This window comes from Anolis sagrei, chromosome 1 (genome assembly GCF_037176765.1).
Source record: "Anolis sagrei isolate rAnoSag1 chromosome 1, rAnoSag1.mat, whole genome shotgun sequence".
Classification (NCBI taxonomy): Eukaryota; Metazoa; Chordata; class Lepidosauria; order Squamata; family Dactyloidae; genus Anolis; species Anolis sagrei.
The window spans coordinates 37,934,894-37,957,913 of record NC_090021.1 but is presented as its reverse complement, the minus strand read 5'-3'; the positions used below and the strand labels follow the sequence as shown (position 1 = coordinate 37,957,913).

The window sequence follows — 23,020 nt, the reverse complement described above, 5'->3', positions numbered from 1 at the left end:
AAGATTTGGAGAAAAGTTCTTCTCCATCCCAGGGACCAGAGAAGTCATTTGTACCCCTGCTTCCAAAAAACTGACCAGGGGATTGCATTCTTTGGCCTTTAGACTAATACAATTTGCTATTATAATATAATTACCAATATTTACCAAATGATTTAGTATAAAATGGAACAATTTTGGACTGTGATTTTTGATTCTGCAATTTTCAAGCTGCATTTCATTATGCAGACAAGGTTTCATTGTGTGTGTTGCTTTAGGATTCCCCATGCAAAGGTTTTTGTGCTTTTCATAAAAACCCACTAAGTCACTTACAAGACAAAATGTGTTCTTCAAAAGTAGCAAAAAAAAAAAAAAAAGGATTTTACTCTCTTTATTAGTAGATGTGTCCTTCGAGTACAGTGTAGTCTGCCTCTGGTCTTTCCCACCAGATGATTTTTAAAGATTTGCATTAGAACCCTTATGTAAACCACTTGTCTACAGTCACTGTAGGCTATATGCAAAGGGTAGCATTTCTTACCAAAGGTATTTCCACAGGAAATGTTCAGATTATAATTTTGAAGTCATTCACCAACTGGTTACATAAGGCTACATTAATTAAAAACTAACCACACAGGTACTTTCGTATATTGCACGTTGAGAGCTGTGGGTCGGCCACAGCAGTTGAAGCAGGCTTCAGAGTCATCACAGAAGAATTATACTTGCATCCCAAGAGGATGAACAAGTCCTGATTTTAAAAGTGATCAAAATGCGCATTGCTAGAGAAATTATTTCTGCAAAAAAAAAAAAAAAGAAAAGAAAAGAAAGAATAGCTACACTGAAACCAAGTCTATGGAGAAACCAACTGGTCCTACTGAAGCCATTGAAATTCTCACCACATGAAACGTGGTAGAGATCAGTTCAGAAATCCAAAGTCATGGTTTCTGTTCAGGAGGATGTGCTGAGTCCCGAGAGCTGGCTGGAGACGGGGGACAAGGAGGGCCCCCTTGGTAGTCGCTGGGGCCTGAAGGCAGCAAGTCTCTGGCAGAGGAAGGGGGGTAGTCCCTTAATCCTTGTGGAGGTAGCCGTGGACCTGGAGGGAAATCTCTTTGGGGCGGAGGCCGGAAAGGAGGTGGGCCACGGAGGTATCCCCTCTGTTCAGGAGGTGGAATGGGGCCAGGTGGGAAGTCTCTCATTCCAAAGGGAGGGCCGGGCGGATAGTCTCTTGGAAGAGGTGGCGGAGGACCACCACGCACTGGAGGGAAAAGCAAGAAGAGCAGTGAAGTGATTCCTCTTTAAAACAAGTTATCATTCCTCACCACTTAGCAGAAACATATCAAAAAGCATTGGACACATAGTTATCAACAAGTTTTCATGCCTACAGATAAATGTCAAAAACCAAGAAATAATAAGGTTTCACTGCCAGGGAATGAAATGACTGTGTCCTCTTGTCACTTCCTAGCTATAAATAGTATTTTCCTGTTGTTGGAAAGCTATCATATTTACTCAAGTTATATTTAGCTGGAATAAATCAGCCAACTATTCAAAGAAGCCTAGATCGCTCATTGTGCAAGCCTTTAAAATTCTGCAGGAACTTTAATGCATACAAAGGGGGGTGGAAAAGTGTCAATGGGTATCCAGCAGCAATTTTAAGTCTGATTAAACTATTTTAGCATGAACTTCTTTGGATATCAGTAATAATAATAATAATTAATAAATCCAAGCAGAGGCATAATATTGTTGCTCAGATGATCCACTGGAACTTGTGCCACAAATATCATCTGCCTGCGACAAAAAACTGGTGGGATCACAATCCTGAAAATGTTACACAAAATGAACACGTCAAACTACTCTGGGACTTCCAGATTCACTAACAGAGTTTTGGCGCACAAAACTCTTGATCTTATGATCATGGAGAAAAACAAAGTGTAGATCCTCAATGTGCCAATCCCAAGAGACAGCAGAATTGACTAGGAGCAACTGGAAAAGCTTACATGATACCAAGGATTTCAAGATCGAACTGAAAAGACTCTGCTGTCACCTGGGATTGCAACATCAGCGATCCACACTTTGTTTTTTCCACCATCGTGAGGTCAGGAGTATTGTGCTCAAAACTGTCAGTCTGAATTCGGAAGTCCCACAGTAGTTTGACGTGTTTACTGGCACAGAACTGCAAAGACTCTGGCACAAGCCAGTAAAGGTGGTCCCAGTGGTGACCAGCACACTGGGTACAGTGCCTAAATACCTTGGCCTGTACTTTATAACAATCTGCACTGACAAAGTTACCATCCGTCAACTGCAAAAGGCCACCATGCTTAGATCTGCACGCATTATTCGCTGATACATCACACAATCCTAGACGCTTGGGAAGTGTCCGATGTGTGATATAATACAAAAGCTAGCATAGTGATCTTGTTTGCTGTGTAGCAATCTTGTTGTGTATCAAATAATAGTAAGGCTTTATTGATATCCTGCTCCCTCTCCCTGAAGGGACTCGGAGTGGTTATCTATGCCTTCAGATACCTTGATAAAGTACCCTCTCTCTTTTATTCTTTTTTATACTGTAAAAGACTAACATGGCAATTTCTTTGAAAAACGATCTTTAGTGGGTTTCTGATGAATGGAAAAACACAAAATCGTTCACCAATTGTTTTTAGCACGATGTAAAAGACAGCAATCCTACCTAAAGGAAGAGGCCGAGGCCCATAGGGTGCCCGAGGTGGTGGCCCAAATCGAACTGGAGGTGGCAAAGGTCCTGGGGATGCCATCAGAGGACCCCCTGGGAAGGATGGTGGGCCTTTAGGGCCAATGTTAACCTGTACAAGATTGAAAAGTTAGTTTTCTAGACATATCTGTGGAATATATGCCAACATTTTGACCTAAAGGTGCTTTGAGATGTAGTGCTGGTTAGCTGTGAGTTTTCACGGCACACTGGAAATTTTTCTTCACCTTAATGCTGCAACTTCAAGCATCAAACAAGTAATGTCCTCAAAAATCTTTCAGATGTGTCACAAACCCAACCAACTTCAACTGTTAAACTTTGGAAACATTGTATAAAAATATGTGTTTGCGTATTCCTTTAAAATGTAAGGAAATCCAAAAGATAAGTAGCTTCACCACACAGAAAACAAGAAAGTACCCAAAGGTTTTAAAAAAAGCCCCAGGTGTTAGGAACCACCACAGAGTTTTTTGCAGAGTAACTTGGTTATGTTGTCCTAAAGTCAGCAGAAGAAGCTTTTTCCAAATGCAGTGTTGAGGTATTAGCATGAAACAAAATAAGCCAGAGAATGAGGTGTGCACTGTGCAACTTCAAATAAGCTTTGCAACACTCGTTTCATGCTGAGACAGGAAGCACCATGCTCCTAACACATCTCCCTCAAACCAGGGAGAAGCAGAAGCACCACTCCCAGCCGTTTGGTACTCACTGCAGTTGCTTCAGCAGATGAAGGTTGGGCATCAGAAGCACAGGGAGCTTCAAACTCTTTGGGAGGGTTTTGCTTTATTTCCCCCCCAGCAACATAATGGCAATGACATGATAGACAAAACAGAACACGAGATATAAGTAAAAAGTAATATGGAATGTACAAGCAAAGATTCTGCCCAGTGGCACCTTAGCAGAAGAAAAAGGCCACAGTGCTTCTTACTTACCATTCCATCCAGGCCAGTAGAAGGAGAGGACGTCCTTGGCCCACAGTTAACTAGGGCTGCTACAGCAGGACCAAGATCTAGAAATAGGAGAGAAACAAAGCATGTTTTATACTGCTTTTGAAAGTGCTTGCACCTTCTTACGGTTGAATAGCTGCAGCCTCTGGTCCCTCCTCACCTGGAGCAGACATTCTCCCAGAGAGTTCAGGATGCCTTCTTGGGACGGGAGGGCCATCGACCATAGCAGCACCTGAAGAGGATTGAATGTAAACACTGGTAAGCAATTATTTTTGCAGTGCAGTTTATAGACAGGGACCATGCCCTCGTTTATTTGTACATATATCCATCCACAAATAAATATATATACCCTGATTTTCCTTTCAAAAAGAGTTGCTCGAAGTGGCTTACAAAACAGAAAAACAGGTACTATATAATCGATAATTAAAACTCAGTTACTAGGTGAAAAGCAGCACTAAAAATAATACACACCCAATAAAAACCAATAAATTTAATTAAGCTACAGACACAAAACAGAATCAAATGCTTATTTAAAGTCAAATACCTTCCATTGTTTTTGGGACATGAAAAGGATGAATTAAATTCCTCTAGGGTATAGCCACAGAGAAAAATGTTTTTTCTACTTAGTCTAGTGACACAATTTCGGTGTTGGATTGGGACCAGAGAGACTTAGAATTAAGTACACATCCCAGTGATATCTGTATTTGAGAAATCAAAGGTAAAAGCTACATCACTGTAGCTTCTTCATCATGTAAAGGTTTTAAAAAACATACAGCCCTGACTGATCATGCTATTGTTAATTGTATTGGGAAGATGGTATTTATTTATTTACGACATTGATATCCTGCCCTTATCATCCCGAAGGAGACTCAGAGTGGCTTACATTATATGTATATACAATATATTATATTATTACTTATTAGCATAACACAATATTAGGATTATATATTACTATATTGTACTATACCACTATACTGCAATATTATTAGTAATATTACATGTAATACATAGCATACAATTATTATATTGTATTGATAACACAAGTTAATGATAAATAACAAACCCATCTCATTGCAGCCACATCAAGACACAAGGATAGGTGATGCAAGATGAAGAACAGCACCAAATATCAATTTATGAAGAAACCAATGAAATATATCCAACAGTCTGTTCACTAAACAGAAAAACACCATAGGAATGGGGTTCTCTTTCCTTTACAGCAGTGGCTCCCAACTTTTGGTCCTCCAGGTTTTTTTTACTTTAACTTCCACAATTCCTAACAGCTAGTAAGACAGCTAGGATTCCTGGGAGTCGAAGTCCAAAACACTTGGGGAATCAAAAGTTGGGAGCTGCCGCTCTACAGCTTCCTTCCCCTCTTCCTGTTCTCATACAGTGAGAACAGGAGGAAGGGGTATGCTGTCATGCAACTAGAAATTACGCTTAAGGTACAAGTGTTACCCAGTGAGATACATTACAATGGCATGACTTCAAGAGGGAAAAATCAGTTTCTTACCAAGTTCACCTCTTGATACATCCCTTGGATTGGCAGACAGGGGTCGTCCAGGGGGCTCCATCATCAGCGGGGGTGAAGGCGCTCCACCACTCACAGGGGAAGGCCCAAAAGATCCATCTCGACTTAATGGACCTGAAAGTCACAGGAATAATGCACAACCATTGATGTAGAATATTATCTCCTCTTCAAAAAGGCCAGCCTGGTACTTCACCCCAGGAGTCACAAGATGAGCACATTTACCTCTGCGAGGGGGGCCCTGATGGTCTGGCCAGCCAGCCGTTGGCTTCACAATTACTGGTCTCTGAAGAGCAGCTATTTTTTGATTCACCTCAATCAGCCTAGTTAAAAAAATTAACAGTTTTGCTCAAAACTCTATCAAGCTAGTTTGATACAGTATTAAAGGAATTTTCCTCATAAAAAGATATACCCGTAAAATATTTGCCTTTTATTGACAGTTACAATTCTGCCCCTTTTGGAAACACATTAAAATAATATGCTTACTTTTGCCTCAGGTTGGCAGCTTCCCTTTTTTCTTCAACGAGTGCCCTCTCTGCGGAACGTGCTATGAGCTATAAGGGGGAAAAAAACTGTACAGGTCAAGAATTGATAGGAAAGTATTCATTCAAATATAAAACACTCTACTACTGCTCTGTCAACAACATTTTGTCTTGCTCTGGTATATTAGAACATCTCACACTAACTTAATACAATAAAGCACAATGTTCCAATACTAGATTGGGACTAGTGCAAAAGAAACTACAAACTTACCCAATTGTCATGAGCTTTCTTTTCATGGGTACTGATCTTCAAACATTGAGGAAACAAAAACAAAGATAAATATTAGTTTCCAAACTACCTCCTATTTCACTTCTACTTTTATTGGAATAATCTCTTAGAATAACAACACACCTGATTTTTATAAGACCGCTCTGTTTTTTGCAATTCTTCTTCCATTTCCTGAATTCTCTGTCTGTCGAAGAGGTTGAAAGATTAATTTTGCTCACAATCCAAAAATGCAAGCTATTAATTATTCACATGTTATAATTACTTGTAAACTTTCACTTCTTCAACAGCCAGGATTGCTTTTTCATCTGCAGCAGAAAGCTTCTGCTCCTTCTCTTGACGCTCATACTCTTCCTGTGTCAACTTCCTAGAAGCATAATTAATAAAACAAAGGTGCTCAGTATGGAATGGTCAGTTGTCAATGACAATTCAGGCAAGAATATAAACAGCGGTGGAGATAAAGGAACTTAGAAAAATGTATGAGAGGGTCGCCCTTCAACTTATTAATGTAAGACATGAGTGGACAAAGTGCAACCTACAAATGACATATGACACCCCACAGAAATCCTTGGGACTCCCGGAAGCTCCTCAAAGTCACTGGGGGCCACTTTTCAGTAATTTCCCCCCAAACGAATCCTTAATTTTTCAAAACCACCAAAAATTATCCCATTAAAAAATCAAGTCAACATGGCAACTGAAAATTCATACACCAAAAAGCGATTTGCAATATAATCAAATTAAAGAATTCTCAAGACCATTTTAAAACCCTGTTTCAAAAGTATTTCCAATTATTTTCCTGACTTGACTGAGTAGTCCTGTAGCTTTCATTGTTCCTAGAGGATTTTAATAATGTTTGTTTTGATTTATAATTAATTATTAATTAGTATATGTCTACAAATATGGTTCAAGGAAAAGTGCAACTAAGCATATTGGGACATATCGCTTTACTTGTGTCTCCTTAAACGTTCTACATAAAGATCTCTCTCTTGCTTTGAATGTTAAGTCAACATTATTACTACTAGTACTACCATGGTCTAAATTGGTCAGAACATAATGTAGAATAATGGCTAATATGGAGAGGAGATGCAGACATACAAGTAAGCACAATTCCTCAAATCCTCATATGCTCACTAATCCTGTTTAGTGAAGGATTTTGTAAGTACATTTGGCTGAATATGCCTTTAAGGCTCTCTCAGTCAGGAACTTTTACAAAGCTGGGTTCAGAAGCTGTAAGCACATCTAGTCACGAGAAACCAGAAGGCAGCAAAGGCATGGCTTGGATAGGTGCCTACATCCTCTTCCGACTTTAGTTCTATTTGTGTACGAAACTTAAAACTGCCCAGATCCAAAGTTGATTTCCATACAATTCTTCTAAGAGATATTAATTCAATATCTTTAATTAAATCCTTTTTGGTTTAGTCCATTGTGCTGACAATTTTAATGATTCTCCATCCCCCCATCTCTGGCAGGCCAACCAACAGTGCACTAGAATGTGGCATGTTCAATTTTGTCTAATCCCTTTTTAGAGGTTTTGGTGTTTCAGGGATTGAGGATTTTCTTCATTTAGAGGCAGCTTTTAAGCAGTTGGGTGCAAAAACTTGTCAATTTTCTTTTTATAGAAAAAGCAAGGGATTTGGAGGGGATTACAAAAACAAGTTGGTCAACATTTCCTATCCCTGTTTTCGACCACCTTTGTGTAACATTTCAGTACTTACTTTTGAAGTGCCATCTCCTTCTGCTGATAAAGTTCATTGAGAATCTCTACTTTTTGTTGCAGGGTCTTACATTCACTATCCAACTGTGATTTTACAGTCTGTAAGGAACAGGATTCATGCTCCAGCTTCTTGATTTGCTCTGCAATAAAACAAGTCCATATAGCATCTCATTTGTGCCAGCAGATGCTTTTTACACCAATGCTGACACCCTGATACCAGTTTCAGGAAATATATCAAATACATCTAGAGGCAATACTGTTTGCATGATTCCTAAAAATATTTACAAAAGGCTACAGTTTTCATAGATGACCTGGATAAAAAACAACAACAACATAACATTGAATCACTTGGGGAACCGTTTTGCAGACAAGTTTCCGCAACAGAAGGGAGAGCTTTCGATTTTTCTGGCACTAAAAGTAAAATGGAGCAGGCCAATCACTGGGATGAGGTTCCAAGAGATGCTCTGAGATATGAAACTGAGGGGTGGTGGTGGTAAAAACACTAAAAGAAAGGCAGAGAAAGAAAAGTGTTTGTTGGAGAGAGGACTCTGAAGGAGCTTTCTACAAATTAAGGCCAGGAGATGCTGTAAGCTTCAAAATGAAGGAGGAGGGGATGTTTGTTGGGGTAAAGTGACTTGAAGGAAGAGAACTCAATAGAAAAGAACCAAAAAAGTACCATACAAAAAAATAATGGGCCTTGGAAGACTAGTGAAAACAACAGAATTGGAAAATTATGCAGTCTCTGTTTTTTGGGATCATGTGCTCTTTTGACAATATGAAAATGAACAGTCAAAAGATACTTTCAAAGATGAGAAGTGGAAATGTAACAGACAGAGGTCACAGGAGTGCTGAATCTAGAGTCAAGATAATGTCTGCTGCTGTTTTCTATTGAGTTCTCTTCCTTCAAGTCACTTTACCCCAACAAAAGGGGTGGGGGTGGGGGTGGGGGTGGGGACTGGGCCCCAAAAGCAGGGTGGAAAGATTACGCATTAAATATTGATTTAAAACAGCCAATCAATCTTTTGTCTGGGTTATTTATCACATTTATACTGTGTTTTAATCCTAGCATGGCATCCAAAGCAGTTTGCAATAATTTAAACCCAAAATTCAGCAAATATCTTATTCTACAAAAGTTAAAACACAAATAACAGTTCTATATAAACAGTACAAGACAAAAAGGCTTAAGACCATTAAAAACATAATGAAAAAGATAAAACAGAGCATACTGGTGACACTGAACTCCCAAATTTCAAAATCTATCAGCCCTTTCACAGGGATATTAAACAATCTGAGAGAAAGAACTGAGTGTAAAAGGTCACTAGCCACTTGAGACAGCAATTCTGGATGACACTGCAGATACAATTATGGTAAAGAACATGTATTCATTGCCTCCTTTCACAGTACAAGTGTTCCAACAGCTTTCCAAAAGCTCTAGCATTTACACAGTTGGGCCCGTTTTAAGTCTTTCACCAATGTAAAATGAAATAATATCAGAAACCAGATTAATTTCTAAGCCCCTGCAGTGATTTCTTTACAGAAATGTCATTCTAATGTATTCGTTTGCCACACACCTTCTAATTCATGCCTTGATGATACTTCATCATTTAGTTTGGAGCGCAAATTATCTCTTTCTTCTTCAATGATAGATAATGTTGTTTTTACCTGCAAAAGGCAACAAACTGCAAATGAGACACAAATTTATAGGCAAAATTTGCCTGGAGACAGTCTGGTAAAAGCCCCATCTTGCTTCTCGGTGCTATAATTTTGCATTTTAAGGTTGGGGGAAACACTTCGTTCAGCTCAAAAATATCTTTGGGTTTTTGGATAAGTGGGCAAGAATGATCCACAGTGGGCAGGGGAATGGAGCTGTTGAAGTCCCCGAACCTTCCGTAACTGCCCACCCTTACATTAGATAAATTGAAGTGTTATACCCTTGAAACATCCATCATCTGCTTAATCTGACTCTTCATCTTTTCATTCCTGGCATCTAGGAGAATGAAAAAAAATGCTCCCTTTAATATTCAAGCATTTTTTTTAAATGACATATCAAGGCTTTATAGATAACTTCTTAGAATTGTGAAAATCACAGGACTTTTAACAGCATTAAAAAAAGGAATTATTATTACAAATTACTAATATAAGAAAAGAAATCTCATAACAGCAATACAAACTAGTTATTTCTCTTATGAATTATTCACATTATGGATGTCACCCAGAACTCAAAAAATTTATCTCGCATAAGGCAAGATGAAGTGACTCCTGCTATTAGGAGTCTATATTCCCATTTGCACTTGAGTTTCACATTCTCATTTCCGTCCTGAGATGCATAGGCCCTGCCCAAAGGTATCAAAACCCTCCATCATTTCTACCACTATTGTTTCAAGCAGACCCCTTCACTTTTTTGATTCCCAAAATTGAGTGTTTAGGCAGTTATCACATTCACAAATCTGTTCTGTTGTCCAAGACCTCAGTACCTGAAATCTCTCCATTGGCTAGATCATTTCCTTCATCCCTCTTGGTTTCTGACTCAGAATCTGCATCAAGCTGCTTCAGTTGCATAATGCAGTTAGTTAAAACCTAAAACAGTAACCAAAAACAAAGTGAAATCAACAACTACTTGTTACAGTCATTCAGTCACAAACATAGATGAAAGTTTTTGGAACTGAACTTACTTCAATTTCATTTTCCTTATAGGCAAGTGCTTCTTCAATGTCTTTCTGAGACTTCTGATACAATTTTATCTGTTCGCTGAGCTCAGCATGCCTCTCGCTCCAGCCTTCTGCTTCTTGTAACAACTGAAAACACAAAACACAATGGTATTGCTATTAGTAGCATGATATACACTTAGATCAGAACATCAAGCTTAAACTATATTTTAGTGGTTAGAGAAATAATATACCTAAAAAAATTACAACTTACTAACTTAGTCTTCTGGTTGATTCAATAATGATAGGAGCTTTTTTCCTTCTCCCGACCCCACCTCCCACACAAATCATTGCCATTTATTATTTTTGAAAAGCATTTGTCCACACACTCAAATACTGGAAGTGAGGAAAGCGAATGCACAATAAATGTAACAAGCGTTTATGTACAGCTTAAATTGAAGTCATAATATTGAAGTAAGTTTTTGGGGCTGTATTGCCATGTTCCAGAAGCATTCTCTCCTGTTTTTGGAACATGGCCATGATCAGGAGGGAATGCTTCTAGAACATGGCCATACAGCCCGAAAAACTCACAACAACCCAGTTATTCCAGCCATGAAAACCTTCGACAATATATTGATTAACCGATTAATTAACTGATAGTATTTGCATATCACTTGGTAAGAGTAAAATCATATCCCTAGCCAAGGATGGGCTGTATTTAAGATTCTATCTTCTGGATCATGCCACTGTTATACTATCATTGTTGGAAAGCTACAGAATCACAAAACATTCCTCAATAACTATAGCCTTTTCTTCAGTATAATCAAATTAACAAATTTGAACCAGGCTGATGATTAGTTTATCTCCCCCCAAAGGTACCATGTTTTTCAGAGCAGACTGCACACAATACCTTCTGATCTGGCACCATTTTTCCATATGTAGCTATTAGTAGGATAACCTGTTGCACATGGGAACATCAATCACACAGTCATACTATTATTCAGTTCAATTCTTCAAAACAGCTGGCACTAAGTTTTTTTGAGCTGCTCAGTCTTAGACTTTGTTTTAGATTGGCTTTGCAATAACCAGTTGGTGAGTTTCATGATAAAAACAGAATGCCTACATAAAGATGATGTTCTAAAGCAGGTCTCTTCAACCTGTGGCCCTCCAGGTGTTTTGGACTTCAGCTCCCAGAATTCCTGACCACTGAACAAGTTGGATAGGGTTTGTGGGAGTTGGAGGCCCAAATACGTGGAGAGCCACACGTAAAAGAGGTCTGCCATGTGTGATGCAAAAAGACAAGTTCTTGCTTCCTGTGAGTAAAGCTGTATATAAACTCAGGGGCACAAACCTATAACGAACTTAGCTATAAATGATATATTTACTATCCCTCTGTTCCTTTCCTTTAACTTCTGAGGCCATTTTCCCTGAATTTCACCTATACTTTATCATGCCTAAGAATACATCATAACCACTGTACCAGGTGTTCTGCAGCTCTGCCCATTTGCTGTCCAATTCTCTTTACAGCTTACCTTCTTGTAGAAAGGTAATAACTTCTACCTTTCTACAAATAATGGAAGACACAAGCTGTAAGGAGAGTTATATAGCAAATGGGCAGAGTTGTGGAGACCTAACTTATGATGGTCTTCACCACACCTAACTTGGAGACTAGAGTATTTTTAAGGCAAAAGTTAATCTAAGAGCAGTAAATCTTTTTGCAAACACAACACTCACCTGCTCCTTGCTATTCTTTAGCCTTACATTCTCTTCTTGTACACGACGTAGGTCAGACTTAACCTTTTCTTCACTTAATTTGGCTTCATTGAGAGCTATCTGCACCTAAAAATGTTAATGATTTGTATCACATTAAAATGCAAAACTAGACAAAAACATACAAGAGTTTCATTTTCTGTAATCTGCAGAGTTCAGATTAGGACGAGCAACCACTTTGGCTGCATGAACTACCAAAATAACAGACTGGAAATCCACTTCTGGTTTTTAAAATGTTGGGGATCTTTAGTATGATGATGCAGAGAATGGTCTGACCTATTTAAAGAGATAAATGTAACTCTTGAAGGTTTTCAGAAGTGGCAAATCACCTCTTCTGGCAGATAAAATCAGGAATCCCAAGGAGTCTAGGAGGGTCAGAATGTTGTTCGAGGCTCCCAGACTCCACTTTATTCACCTTGATTTAGACCTGGATTTCCATTATCTTCATTAATTCAGACATAAAAGTATTTTTGTATTCAGGATTCAGATACTTTACCTCAGAGAGCTCTACAGAATGCAATGTGATGGTTTCTTGGAGTTTCTCTAAAGATTTCTGTGCTTCTATGATCTGTGAAATAAACAGTAAAAGGCTGTGTGCAGCTCTCAAAACTTGATTAATCTGGGTTGTTCTAACAGAGCCAGAGTACTTCAGATGTTTTGTACTACAATCTCAATCGGGCTCAGCCATCATAACCAATGGTTATGGTTCATATCTTTTGAAAGACACTATCCTGCTGTAATGCCACCTCTACCAAGATGTGCCTGTCATAAAGCCACTGGATGGTTAAGCAATACCTGAAGTTAATAACCATACACATATTTTGAACAATTTATACTAGGAATCAAAACTGAACTAGAGCCTGCTAAAAGTGGCATATTTCATGAATTGTTTTCTTAGCTACTTCAAAAATGGAGGCGCTCAGCAGAGATGTTTAAAATGTATTAGCACCCAAATACCAGATCTGGTATCTTTATGGTATTGAGACCCACCTAGATTTAGGTCTACACATTTACTATGAACTCTGTCACACAGCTAAGTAAAATCTGGAAGAGGTCTGCAGTTTTATTTTCAGAAGAACCAGGAAACAGAGATATAGTATTTTCTTCAGTAGAAATAAAAAAAAGTGGCTCTTCAAATTACAAACTATCAGTAGCAAATTAAAAAGTGCTTACTTGTTCCTGTTTTCTTGAGTTGTGCTCTCTCTCCATTTCTAGTTTGGTGTTTAAATTTTTCACTCTATCATCTAGAAGATGATTTGTTTCTTGAAGCCCCTTAACTGTATCCTATGACAGGTAATAGCAAGAAGTTAATTTAAAAATATATCTTAATGTATCTGAGGGAGGAAGCATCCTTATTTCAATACCTTAAGTCCTGCAGCTTCATCCGAGAGATTTGTGTTTTGCTTCTGAGCCTCTTTCACAGACTCCTTTGCCTCCTTTATCTGGTAAAAGAAGTAAACATATTAGGTGCTACTAACATTATAATTTAATTTTCAGTGTTGCAACTTGAAATCTCCCCCTCACACTACTATTTAAAGGATATAGACAACAAACATATTTTAGATTATGCAAGCAATATTGTCAACTGTTTATTTGCAGAAGGCAATGATATACCAACAGTGCAATACCTTTTGTTCATATTCTGACATCTTCTCCAAGATTTCTGTCTTTTCCTTGAGAAGGGTCTTAATTTTTTCGACAAGTTGTTTTTCTGTCACTTGAAAAAAGAAAATCAGTGACAAACATGAATAACTTCCTGCAGAACTGGACTACTTTAATAAATCTTATGCATTACAAGTACCATCATGAGTATAAATGAAGAATTTGTAGTGAAATTCCCCAGCAGTGACAAGTAGATCATGGAGACATCACTAAGCCCATGTTGCCTACACTGGTGTGTATGTCTCAAGGCCCTTCCAGACAGGTCCTACATCCCAGGATTTGATCCCAGGTTTTCCGCTTTAAACTGGATTATATGACTCTCCACTGCCAGATAATCTGGGATAAACAGAAAACCTGTGATCAGACCCTGGGATGTAGAGCCTATCGGGAAGAGCCTTCAGTGTCAAAGTAAGCAACACAAAAGGCACTTTCGGATCTAGAGCACAAGAAGATGCTCCTCATACTGAAAGCTACTATATCAACATTTCAGTGAAAAGATATGATATTCAGGATATGCCTTGGAAAGAGTGAGCAGATCGGCAATATCCAGCTCAAAGGCCTTCAAGCTTCCTCTTTCCATTGTAGCCTGGAGAATACTCTCAAACAACATTTAACAGAATACAACATCATAGTCAGACATTAGAGTTCCTTGTGTGCAGGGAGGGGGAAAATCAGCATAGGAGGTCTCTGCATTCCAGCCCTCATTTTGCCTACAATATACATGACATTCCCAGAAAACCGAAGTGCCAAAATGATTTCTTATAATATCAAAACAATCTGTATCATTAAGTGCTCTAAAATATTAAGCAAGTATTTCTCTCAAAACTCTTTAAAGTATAAGGACCAAAAAAAAATCATACCTTGATACATTCGACTTTTTACCTAAAAACCAAAAGGGAAGCAATAAAAATGCAGTGTTATGAGAAGGTTTAGCCCACTTTATTGATACTGTCTAAAACGAGTAGTAAAAATTAGTCACTAAACCATTTATTTGGCTGTACTTATAGACGTATCAAAACATGTACTGCTTCCAATGCAGGCATCAAGTGACATTACACAAGCAAGCTTAAAGCAAATTCTAATAAAAGCTTCTTAGGTCAATGTCCTACTTCAAAAGGAGGGCAAAGGTTTCTTTACTCAGCCTCTATAGAGGTAGAATTAATTCAACTATCCTTCCAAACAGAAATAAAAAATGTGTCTGTTAAATTGCCTCAGATCAATAATTCTCCTAGTTTGGCAGACTATCGTGTTAATTTGTTATTAGCTTCTGGTAATATCAATACAAGTGCCTAAAGTGATAAAATACATACGTGTTTTTTAGCACATCACTACATCCTTAAAACTTTTTGCTACATTAATTTGCTGTATAAATAGTAGATAAGTCATTTTTGTTATGTTTAAAGTGATGCCATTTTTTGTTTTATGTTAGGATTCAAAATATTTGCCAAACTGTCATTAAAATTATCTAATAAGATCCAGAATCCAATCTGAAAGCAGTTCTAAGCAGATCTACTGAGAAGTCTTATAGTACTGAAACACAAATTTAAATTTAAACAAATGTAAAAGTATATCATATTTATCTATATTCAGAAATAATACAGCATACAATAAGCAATACAGAAAGCTGCCATGTGATCATTGCTTCATACAGCACAATACAGTTGTTGATCCTCACTCTTCTAGGTTTCAGACTGAAGGACTTCCAAGAAGGTGTCAGATATCAAAAGCTGAACTGGGTCCCTCTGTATACAAATTATTTGGTTTTCCACTGAGTTTATAACTTTTACCAAAGTTTGAGAAGGACTGGCATGTTAAACATGTAACAGAAAACTAGCGGAAGAAATAAAGAGCAGAGTATTGTTTCAATTCTTTCAGACTAAGCAACTTAAAGTGTATGCTAAAAGAATATATCAGTACAGAAAGTACACTTACGGATAGGCAAGTTCTCCAGAAGAAAATGGCAAGTGTAGCAATTCCCACAAAGCCAGTGATAATAATGGGCTCCCAAGGAAGTCCATGAAAGTCAGGACCAGGTTGCATGTCTTCAGGTAACGTTGACATCAGCTACAACAAAGGACACATTTTTTAAAATCTGGACAACTTCTGTGAAAGTTGAGAGTTTACCAAGGTCTAATCTCAAATGTGCTCCCTGTGATTGGTAACCTTGCTCCACAAATGCAGAGGATATAACATACTTGTTTAAAAAAAGAATATTGACACAGATTTCAGCAGAATCAACAAGAGGGTACTCATTCTGAAATAAAAACTAACTTAAGAACCAGCTATTCAAGCAATTTTCATGTGATTTGAATTTTCTTAGGAAAATCTGTTTTTATTTCACCACTCTATTTTCTTTTAAAAATTTTAACTACAAGGTAAAATACAGAAAATTAAAATTTACTGGCTTGCTTTATTTTATTTTAAAAAAATCCTCAGCTAAAACTTAAAAATGAATTATTATTATTATTATTATTATTATTATTATTATTATTATTATTATTATTGGGGTTTTTGTTTGTTTAATTTATACCCCACCTTACTCCTTATGCAAGCTCCAAGGTGGCTTACAAACTTATAAAAAGGACCAAAGTTTTAAAAAGTTTTCATATACAAGTTAAAAAAACAATTAATGACAACTCAGTTAAAAAACATAAGATTAAAATAATAGAATATACAGTTAAAACATACTAGAAAATATACAGATAAAATCACTGCTCCATTAAAAGCCAGAGGCCTGCTTAAATAAAAAGGTCTTTGTCTGCTGGCAAAAGGAAAAAAAGAAAGATCAATAGAGCCTCCTTTGAGAGGGATTCAAAAACCTGGAAGGAACCACTGAGATGAGTCTCTTTCCCATCCTCATTAAACATGCCTGTGATGCTGCTGGGACTGCAAGAAAACTTTTCTCCAAGGATCTAACTGTGGCAAGCTCATGAAGGGAGATATGGTCTTTGAGACTGTAGGACCTAAGCTGCATAGGGCTTTAAGGGTCACTGTTGTTAAATGAAGTTTACTTTGACTTATGGCAACCCTATGAAAGAGAGACATCCAAGTCACCCTATCATCCACAGACCAGCTCAGATCTTGAATACTCAACTATCTTGATTATACATCTGTAATACAGAAAGCGCAAAAGCTGGGTTGCAGTTAAACATCAAAAAAACCAAGATTATGGCAAAAAGAATGATTGACAACTGGGAAATAGAGGGAGAAAACATGGAGGCAGTGACAGACTTTGTATTTCTAGGTGCAAAGATTACTGCAGACGCAGACTGCAGTCAGGAAATCAGGAGACGCTTACTTCTTGGGAGGAGAGCAATGACCAATCTTGATAAAATAGTGAAGAGTAGAGACATCACACTGGCAACAAAGATCCACATAGTTAAAGCAATGGTATTCCCCGTAGTCACCTACGGATGTGAGAGCTGGACCATAGGGAAGGCCGAGCAAAGGAAGATAGATGCTTTTGAACTGTGGTGTTGGAGGAAAGTGCTGAGAGTGCCTTGGACAGCGAGAAGATCCAACCAGTCCATACTTCAAGAATTAAAGTCTGACTGCTCATTGGAGGGAAGGATAGTAGAGGCCAAGATGAAGTACTTTGGCCACATCATGAGAAGAAAGGAAAGCTTAGAGAAGACAATGATGCTGGGAAAAATGGAAGGAAAAAGGAAGAGGGGCCGACCAAGGGCAAGATGGATGGATGGGATCCTTGAAGTGACTGGAATGACCTTGAAGGAGCTGGGGGTGGTGACGACTGACAGGGAGCTCTGGTGTGGACTGGTCCATGAAGTCACGAAGAGTCAGAAACGACTGAACGAATGAACAACAACACAGCCTTCATGTGTTCCTACGGCCTTCTACCTTGCCATGCTTTACAGTCTCTTCCAATAAGCCATGTTTTCTCATAAAAGGTCATAACTAGGACTAAAATAATTTAAACAGAAAGTAATGTTGTTGCTAAAGCCACTAACACTTAGCTGATTATTTTAAATACTTAAGAACAGTAAAATTCATGAAAAAAGGAAGTCCTCTACCAAAAGGATATTAAATTTACAATATGCTTCACATGAGAAGGGCCTACTTTCACTCCTGTCCTCCACCAAGAAATATTTCCTTCATAAAAAGAAGTTAACAATTAAAGGCACCAAATAATTCATCCTTCATATAAATTACTTTTAGCTACTTTGAACATGAGAATGACAAAACATAAAGCAGATCTCTAAACTTTGAATGAAGATTATTGCTGTCTACTTGTGTCCAAAGAGATAAACAAACCGATCTCCAGATCCCAACATTTTATCTTTAAAAAATTTAAATCCCGCACTATTATGAAAGTAACTTGAATTCTTGATAGCCAGCTACTATTTCAAACACCTGGATTACAGAAGTTTCTGTTTCATTCCTAGCAATTATTGTACAACCACCACAAGTATTTAGTAAACAATGCAATTTCATAAACATGACAGATTGGAAATATATTATCAATGCAAAAAGAAACACTATAAATTTATATGATGTTTGCATTGCCAGCCAGTAACACCATATGGTTACAGTTACCATATGGTTTCTAGAAGAAAGTTTTTGAAGAAAAAGATGAAATGTGGTCCAAGAAGAATCACATGTTGCTTGATACAAGAATCTGCCATTTCAACATAATACATATTCCGAAAGTTTGATCTTATGAAGCTAAGTAGATACAACTGCAGTTAATGCAAAACTTACAGGTGACATGAAAGCATATATACATGTATTACAATTCATAAGAAACTCATTAAAATACTGTATTTGAGAATAGCCATCTATGCCTCATCTTTAAAGCCAACAATAAACACTTTAAAAACCACCTGACCTCCTCTGCACCTGCCACGTCCATGAATGGGAGACAAACAAGATCCACCAAATCAGACCTAGGCTTATTGTGGCTGCTGACGTCTGCACTTCAGGAAACCTACTTGTATTTGTTTAGTCATTTGTTTCTTAAAGTAGAGAAACACCCTCGCTTCGCCAGCAACAGCAGATCGCATTGAACACCTGCTAAATCTCCCTTAGATGAGCAGAACTTATACAGCCATGGCATGTGTGTGGAATAAATGCGGAGGGGGCCAAGAAATCTCCAATAACAAGCTCTGAGGTAAAATGCGACGTCTCCTGTTGCCATTTCATGCTTTTTAACTGACATTACAGTCAGTACATTACTGTACATAGAATACAGTTTGACTCCGCTTTAACTGCCACGGCTCAATGCTGTGGAATCCTGGGAGTTGCAGTTTTGGGTGAGGCACCAGCATTGTTTGGCAGAGTTGGCTAAAGACCTTGTAAAACTACAACTCGCAAGATTCCAAAGCCTTGAGATATGGGGAGTTAAAAGTGGAGTCAAGCTGCGTTAATTCTACATTTAAGTTAGAGTGCACATGGATTTGGGAAACGATTTAAAACAACAACAACAAATTTATTACCCGCCTCACCCTGTGGCTTGAAGCAGGATACAACAACATTATTAAAACAAAGAGACTAAACACTACTGAAAGACACACAGCAAGGCACACAGTTAAAACCCACTGAGAAAGGGCAGATTAAAATATAGCAATAATGCAGAAAATGACAGAGGTGAGAATAAATATAGTATAAGGCAGTGGTTCCCAACCTTTGTGCGTCCAAGTGTTTTGGAATTCAGCTCTGACAGTTCCTAACAGCTGGTAAGCTGGGTGGGATTTTTGGGAGTTGAAGTCCAAAACACCTTGAGGCCCAAAGGTTGAGAACCACTGGTATTGAGAAAAAGACTGCAAATGCATCAAACACTGTAGAATTAATGCAATCTGACTCTACTTTAACTGCCATGGCTTAATGCTATGGAATCCAGGCAGTTTTAGTTCTGGGTGAGGTACCAGCATTGTTTGACAGAGTTGGGTAAGTGCAGACTAAAATAACAGAAGTGAGAATAAATATGGTAATGAACAGTGGAAGGTGCCTGAGGCTGTTAGGAATGGTGGGAGTTGAAGTCCAAAACACCTGAAGAGAAAGCCCAAGCTTAAGTGGCTGAGGAGGAAAAGGAAGGGGTCTCAGGCTATTAGGAATGGTAGGAGTTGAAGTCCAAAACACCTGGAGGGAGAGCCCAAGTTTATTTATTTATTATTTACTACATTTACATACTGCCTCTCTCAGCCCAAGGGCGACTCAGAGCAGTTAACAATAGGCTTAAGCGGCTGAGGGGGAAAAGAAAGGGGTCTGAGGCTGTTAAGAATTGTGGGAGTTGAAGTTCAAAACAACTGGAGTTAGAGCCCAAACTTAAGCGGCTGAGGGGGAAAAGGAAGGGGTCTGAGGCAGTTAGGAATGGTGGGAGCTGAAGTCCAAAACACTTGGAGGGAGAGCCCAAGCTTAAATGGCTGAGGAGGAAAAGGAAGGGGCCTGAGGCTGTTAGGAATGGTGGGAGCTGAAGTCCAAAACACTTGGAGTTAGAGCCCAAGCTTAAATGGCTGAGGGGGGAAAGGAAGGGACCTGAGGCTGCGAGGAATGGTGGGAGTTGAAGTCCAAAACACCTGGAGGGAGAGCCCAAGTTTAAGCGGCTGAGGAGGGAAAGGAAGGGGCCTGAGGCTGTTAGGAATGGTGGGAGTTGAAGTCCAAAACATCTAAAGGGCCCAAGTTGCCCCATTCCTGTTTTGGAAGGTGTTTGGCCTTTTTTGCCTCTCCAAACTACACCTCTCAATTCCACAGCATGAGTGTAATGTCAGTGAGGAGAACTCAAGGGGCTATCTATCACCTACAGGTGGGAAAGAGGGTCGGAGGGCCTCTTGAAGGGCCAAGACCAAGGCCACTCTTTCCCCCTGCGTCCCCCTCCCCCCGGCTCCCCTCACCTGCAGGAAGCGGCCCGTGAGGGAAGCGTAGCCCTTGGAGAGCGGGCGCAGGAGCAAAGGGGTGGCTCCGCCTGCGGGCCCGCTGGAAGGCGGGGCGGGCTCCATGAGGGGGAAGGGGCGAGCTCTGCCCTTTGCCTCTCCCGGCGCCGCAGCTGCTGCCCTCCTCCTCCTCCTCCTCCTCCTCTCCGCCGCCCTTCCCCCGCCTCGAGATTCCCTCAGGGACACGTCAACTCACGCTGACCCGCCTCTCTCCCTCTCTCCCTCCTCCCCCTCGCGTGACCCTCTTGACGTCATCCACCCGGGCCGGTAATCTCCAAGAGGCGGTTAGAGAGGAAACCGGAAGTGGAAGTTCCGGCGCCGGGTTCCGACCGGAAGAGGAAGAGTCAGTCCCTCGCAGCGCTTCTGAAGGTTCAGTTTGGCATTGCCCTGGCTCAAGGCTATGGACAGATAAGAGTTGTACTTTTACAAGGCCTTGGGTTGCTGTGAGTTTTCCGGACTGCATGGCCATGTTCCAGAAGTATCCTCTCCTGACGTTTCGCCCACATCTATGGCAGGCATCCACAGAGTTTGTGAGGTCCGCTGGAAACTAGGCAAGTGAAGTTTATATATCTGGAATTTCCAGGGTGGGAGAAAGGAGCTCTTGTCTGTTGCAATTGGCCACTTTGATTAGCACTGAATAGTCTTGCATCTTCAAAGCGACTAAAATGATCAAGAGTCTGAACAAGCTCTATGAGGAGCGGCTTAAAGAGCTGGGCATGTTTAGCCTGAAGAAGAGAAGGCTGAGAAGAGACATGATAGCCATGTATAAATATGTGAGGGGAAGTCATGAGGAGAAAGGAGCAAACTTGTTTTATGCTGCCCTGAAGACCAGAACGTGGAACAATGGCTTCAAACTACAGGAAAGGATTTCTACAAGAACTTCCTGACTGTGGGAGATATTCGGCAGTGGAACTCTCTGCCCCAGGCTGTGGAGGAGGCTATTTCTTTGGAGGCTTTTAAACAGAAGCCGGATGGCCATCTGTCAGGAGAGCTTTGAATGCAATATTCCTGCTTCTTGGCAGGGGGTTGGACTAGATGGCCCACAAGGTCTCTTCCAACTTTATGATTCTGTGATTCTATAAGCCTGGCTAGTTACTGCCTTGGGGGGGGGGGGGGGGGATCCTTTGTTGGGAGGTGCTAGCTGGCGCTAATTGATTCTTGCCTGGAATTCCCCTGGGTTTTTTTTAGTGTTGCTCTTTATTCACTGTCCTGATTTTAGAGTTTTTTTAAAATACTGATAGCTGGATTTTGTTCCTTTTCATGGTTGTCTCCTTTATGGAATTCCAGACAAGAATCAATCAGGGCCAGCTAACATCTCTCATCAAAGGATCCCCCAGTCAGCAACCAGCCAGGCTTTGAAGCTGCAAGGCCATTAAATGCTAATCAAGGTGGCAAATTACAATATTCACACTTGCCTCAAGCAGGCAAGCATTCTTTCTCACACTCTGGACATTCAACAGATATATAAACCTCACTTGCTAGTTTCCAAAAGACATCACAACCTCTGAGGATGCCTGCCATAGATGAGAGAATGCTTCTGGAACATGGCCATACAGTCCGGAAAACTCAAAGCAACCCAGATCTCTTGTGTGTTTGAGGCAAGTGTGAATGTTGCAATTGGCCATCTTGATTAGCATTGAATAACCTTGCAGTAGACAAGAGATATTTCTCCCACCCTGAACATTATTCCACAGATATATAAACCCTACTTGCTTATTTTCCAGATGACCTCACAAGCTCTGAGGATGCCTGTCATCAATGTAGGCAAAACTTCAAGAAATAATACTTCTGGAACATGGCCATGCAGCCTGGAAAACTCACAGCAGCCCAGTGATTACAGCCATGAAAGCCTTCGACAACACATTACAAGACCTTATCTGCTCAACTACAGCTCCCATGACTGCATAGATTTGAGCCGTGGCAGTTAGTGGTCGCAGCATTAATTCTACAGTGTAGATCAGACATGGGCAAACTTGGACCCTCCAGGTGTTTTGGATTCCAATTTCCACAATTCCTAACAGCCAGAGTTGAAGTCTAAAACACCTGGAGGACCCAGGATTGCCCATGCCTGGTGTACAGTATGTTTCCCCTATCTGTGAAACCACAGATAGTGAATTCTATTGAAATCTACTTTCAGTCCAAGAATACTGAAGAGTCACACTGAAGGACTTAGGAAATGCCAAGGAAGGATGCATCATGTCAGATGTGGATAAACGAAACCACAGATTCTACAACAAGCCATTTTTCCAAAATGAGACAGAAAGCTAGTTGAAATCTTCTGAGCAAGGGCACAGACAACAAAACAAATTCTACAGGGATGTTAACGCTTCCCTCTGCTATCCAAAACACAAACACACGTATGTTTGGCTGGAATTACACTTTAAAAGGGTACTTGTTCTGACCTACATAC

General features: G+C 39.6%; 1 protein-coding gene across 2 annotated transcripts in view; it reads right to left on the bottom strand.

Annotated features, from left to right (window-relative positions):
- Positions 1–351: 351 nt before the first annotated feature.
- The window catches only part of MIA3 (MIA SH3 domain ER export factor 3), a 50,654-nt gene continuing 27,985 nt past the window's right edge, over positions 352–23,020 (bottom strand). The window contains exons 7-29 of one of the 2 annotated variants that reach the window (XM_060754216.2): positions 15,656–15,787; positions 14,584–14,605; positions 13,690–13,778; positions 13,426–13,503; positions 13,235–13,345; positions 12,558–12,629; positions 12,026–12,130; positions 10,319–10,441; positions 10,121–10,223; positions 9,578–9,633; positions 9,218–9,308; positions 7,648–7,786; positions 6,198–6,299; positions 6,059–6,119; positions 5,918–5,953; positions 5,651–5,718; positions 5,390–5,487; positions 5,150–5,281; positions 3,797–3,868; positions 3,622–3,698; positions 3,399–3,470; positions 2,657–2,789; positions 352–1,228 (exon numbers count right to left, since the gene is read on the bottom strand). In XM_060754216.2, coding sequence (XP_060610199.2) covers positions 909–1,228; positions 2,657–2,789; positions 3,399–3,470; positions 3,622–3,698; positions 3,797–3,868; positions 5,150–5,281; positions 5,390–5,487; positions 5,651–5,718; positions 5,918–5,953; positions 6,059–6,119; positions 6,198–6,299; positions 7,648–7,786; positions 9,218–9,308; positions 9,578–9,633; positions 10,121–10,223; positions 10,319–10,441; positions 12,026–12,130; positions 12,558–12,629; positions 13,235–13,345; positions 13,426–13,503; positions 13,690–13,778; positions 14,584–14,605; positions 15,656–15,787 — 2,292 coding nt within the window. In that variant the 3' untranslated portion in view covers positions 352–908. The remainder of the gene's footprint in view (positions 1,229–2,656; positions 2,790–3,398; positions 3,471–3,621; positions 3,699–3,796; positions 3,869–5,149; positions 5,282–5,389; positions 5,488–5,650; positions 5,719–5,917; positions 5,954–6,058; positions 6,120–6,197; positions 6,300–7,647; positions 7,787–9,217; positions 9,309–9,577; positions 9,634–10,120; positions 10,224–10,318; positions 10,442–12,025; positions 12,131–12,557; positions 12,630–13,234; positions 13,346–13,425; positions 13,504–13,689; positions 13,779–14,583; positions 14,606–15,655; positions 15,788–23,020) is intronic. The other variant, XM_060754217.2, reaches the window with a different exon arrangement.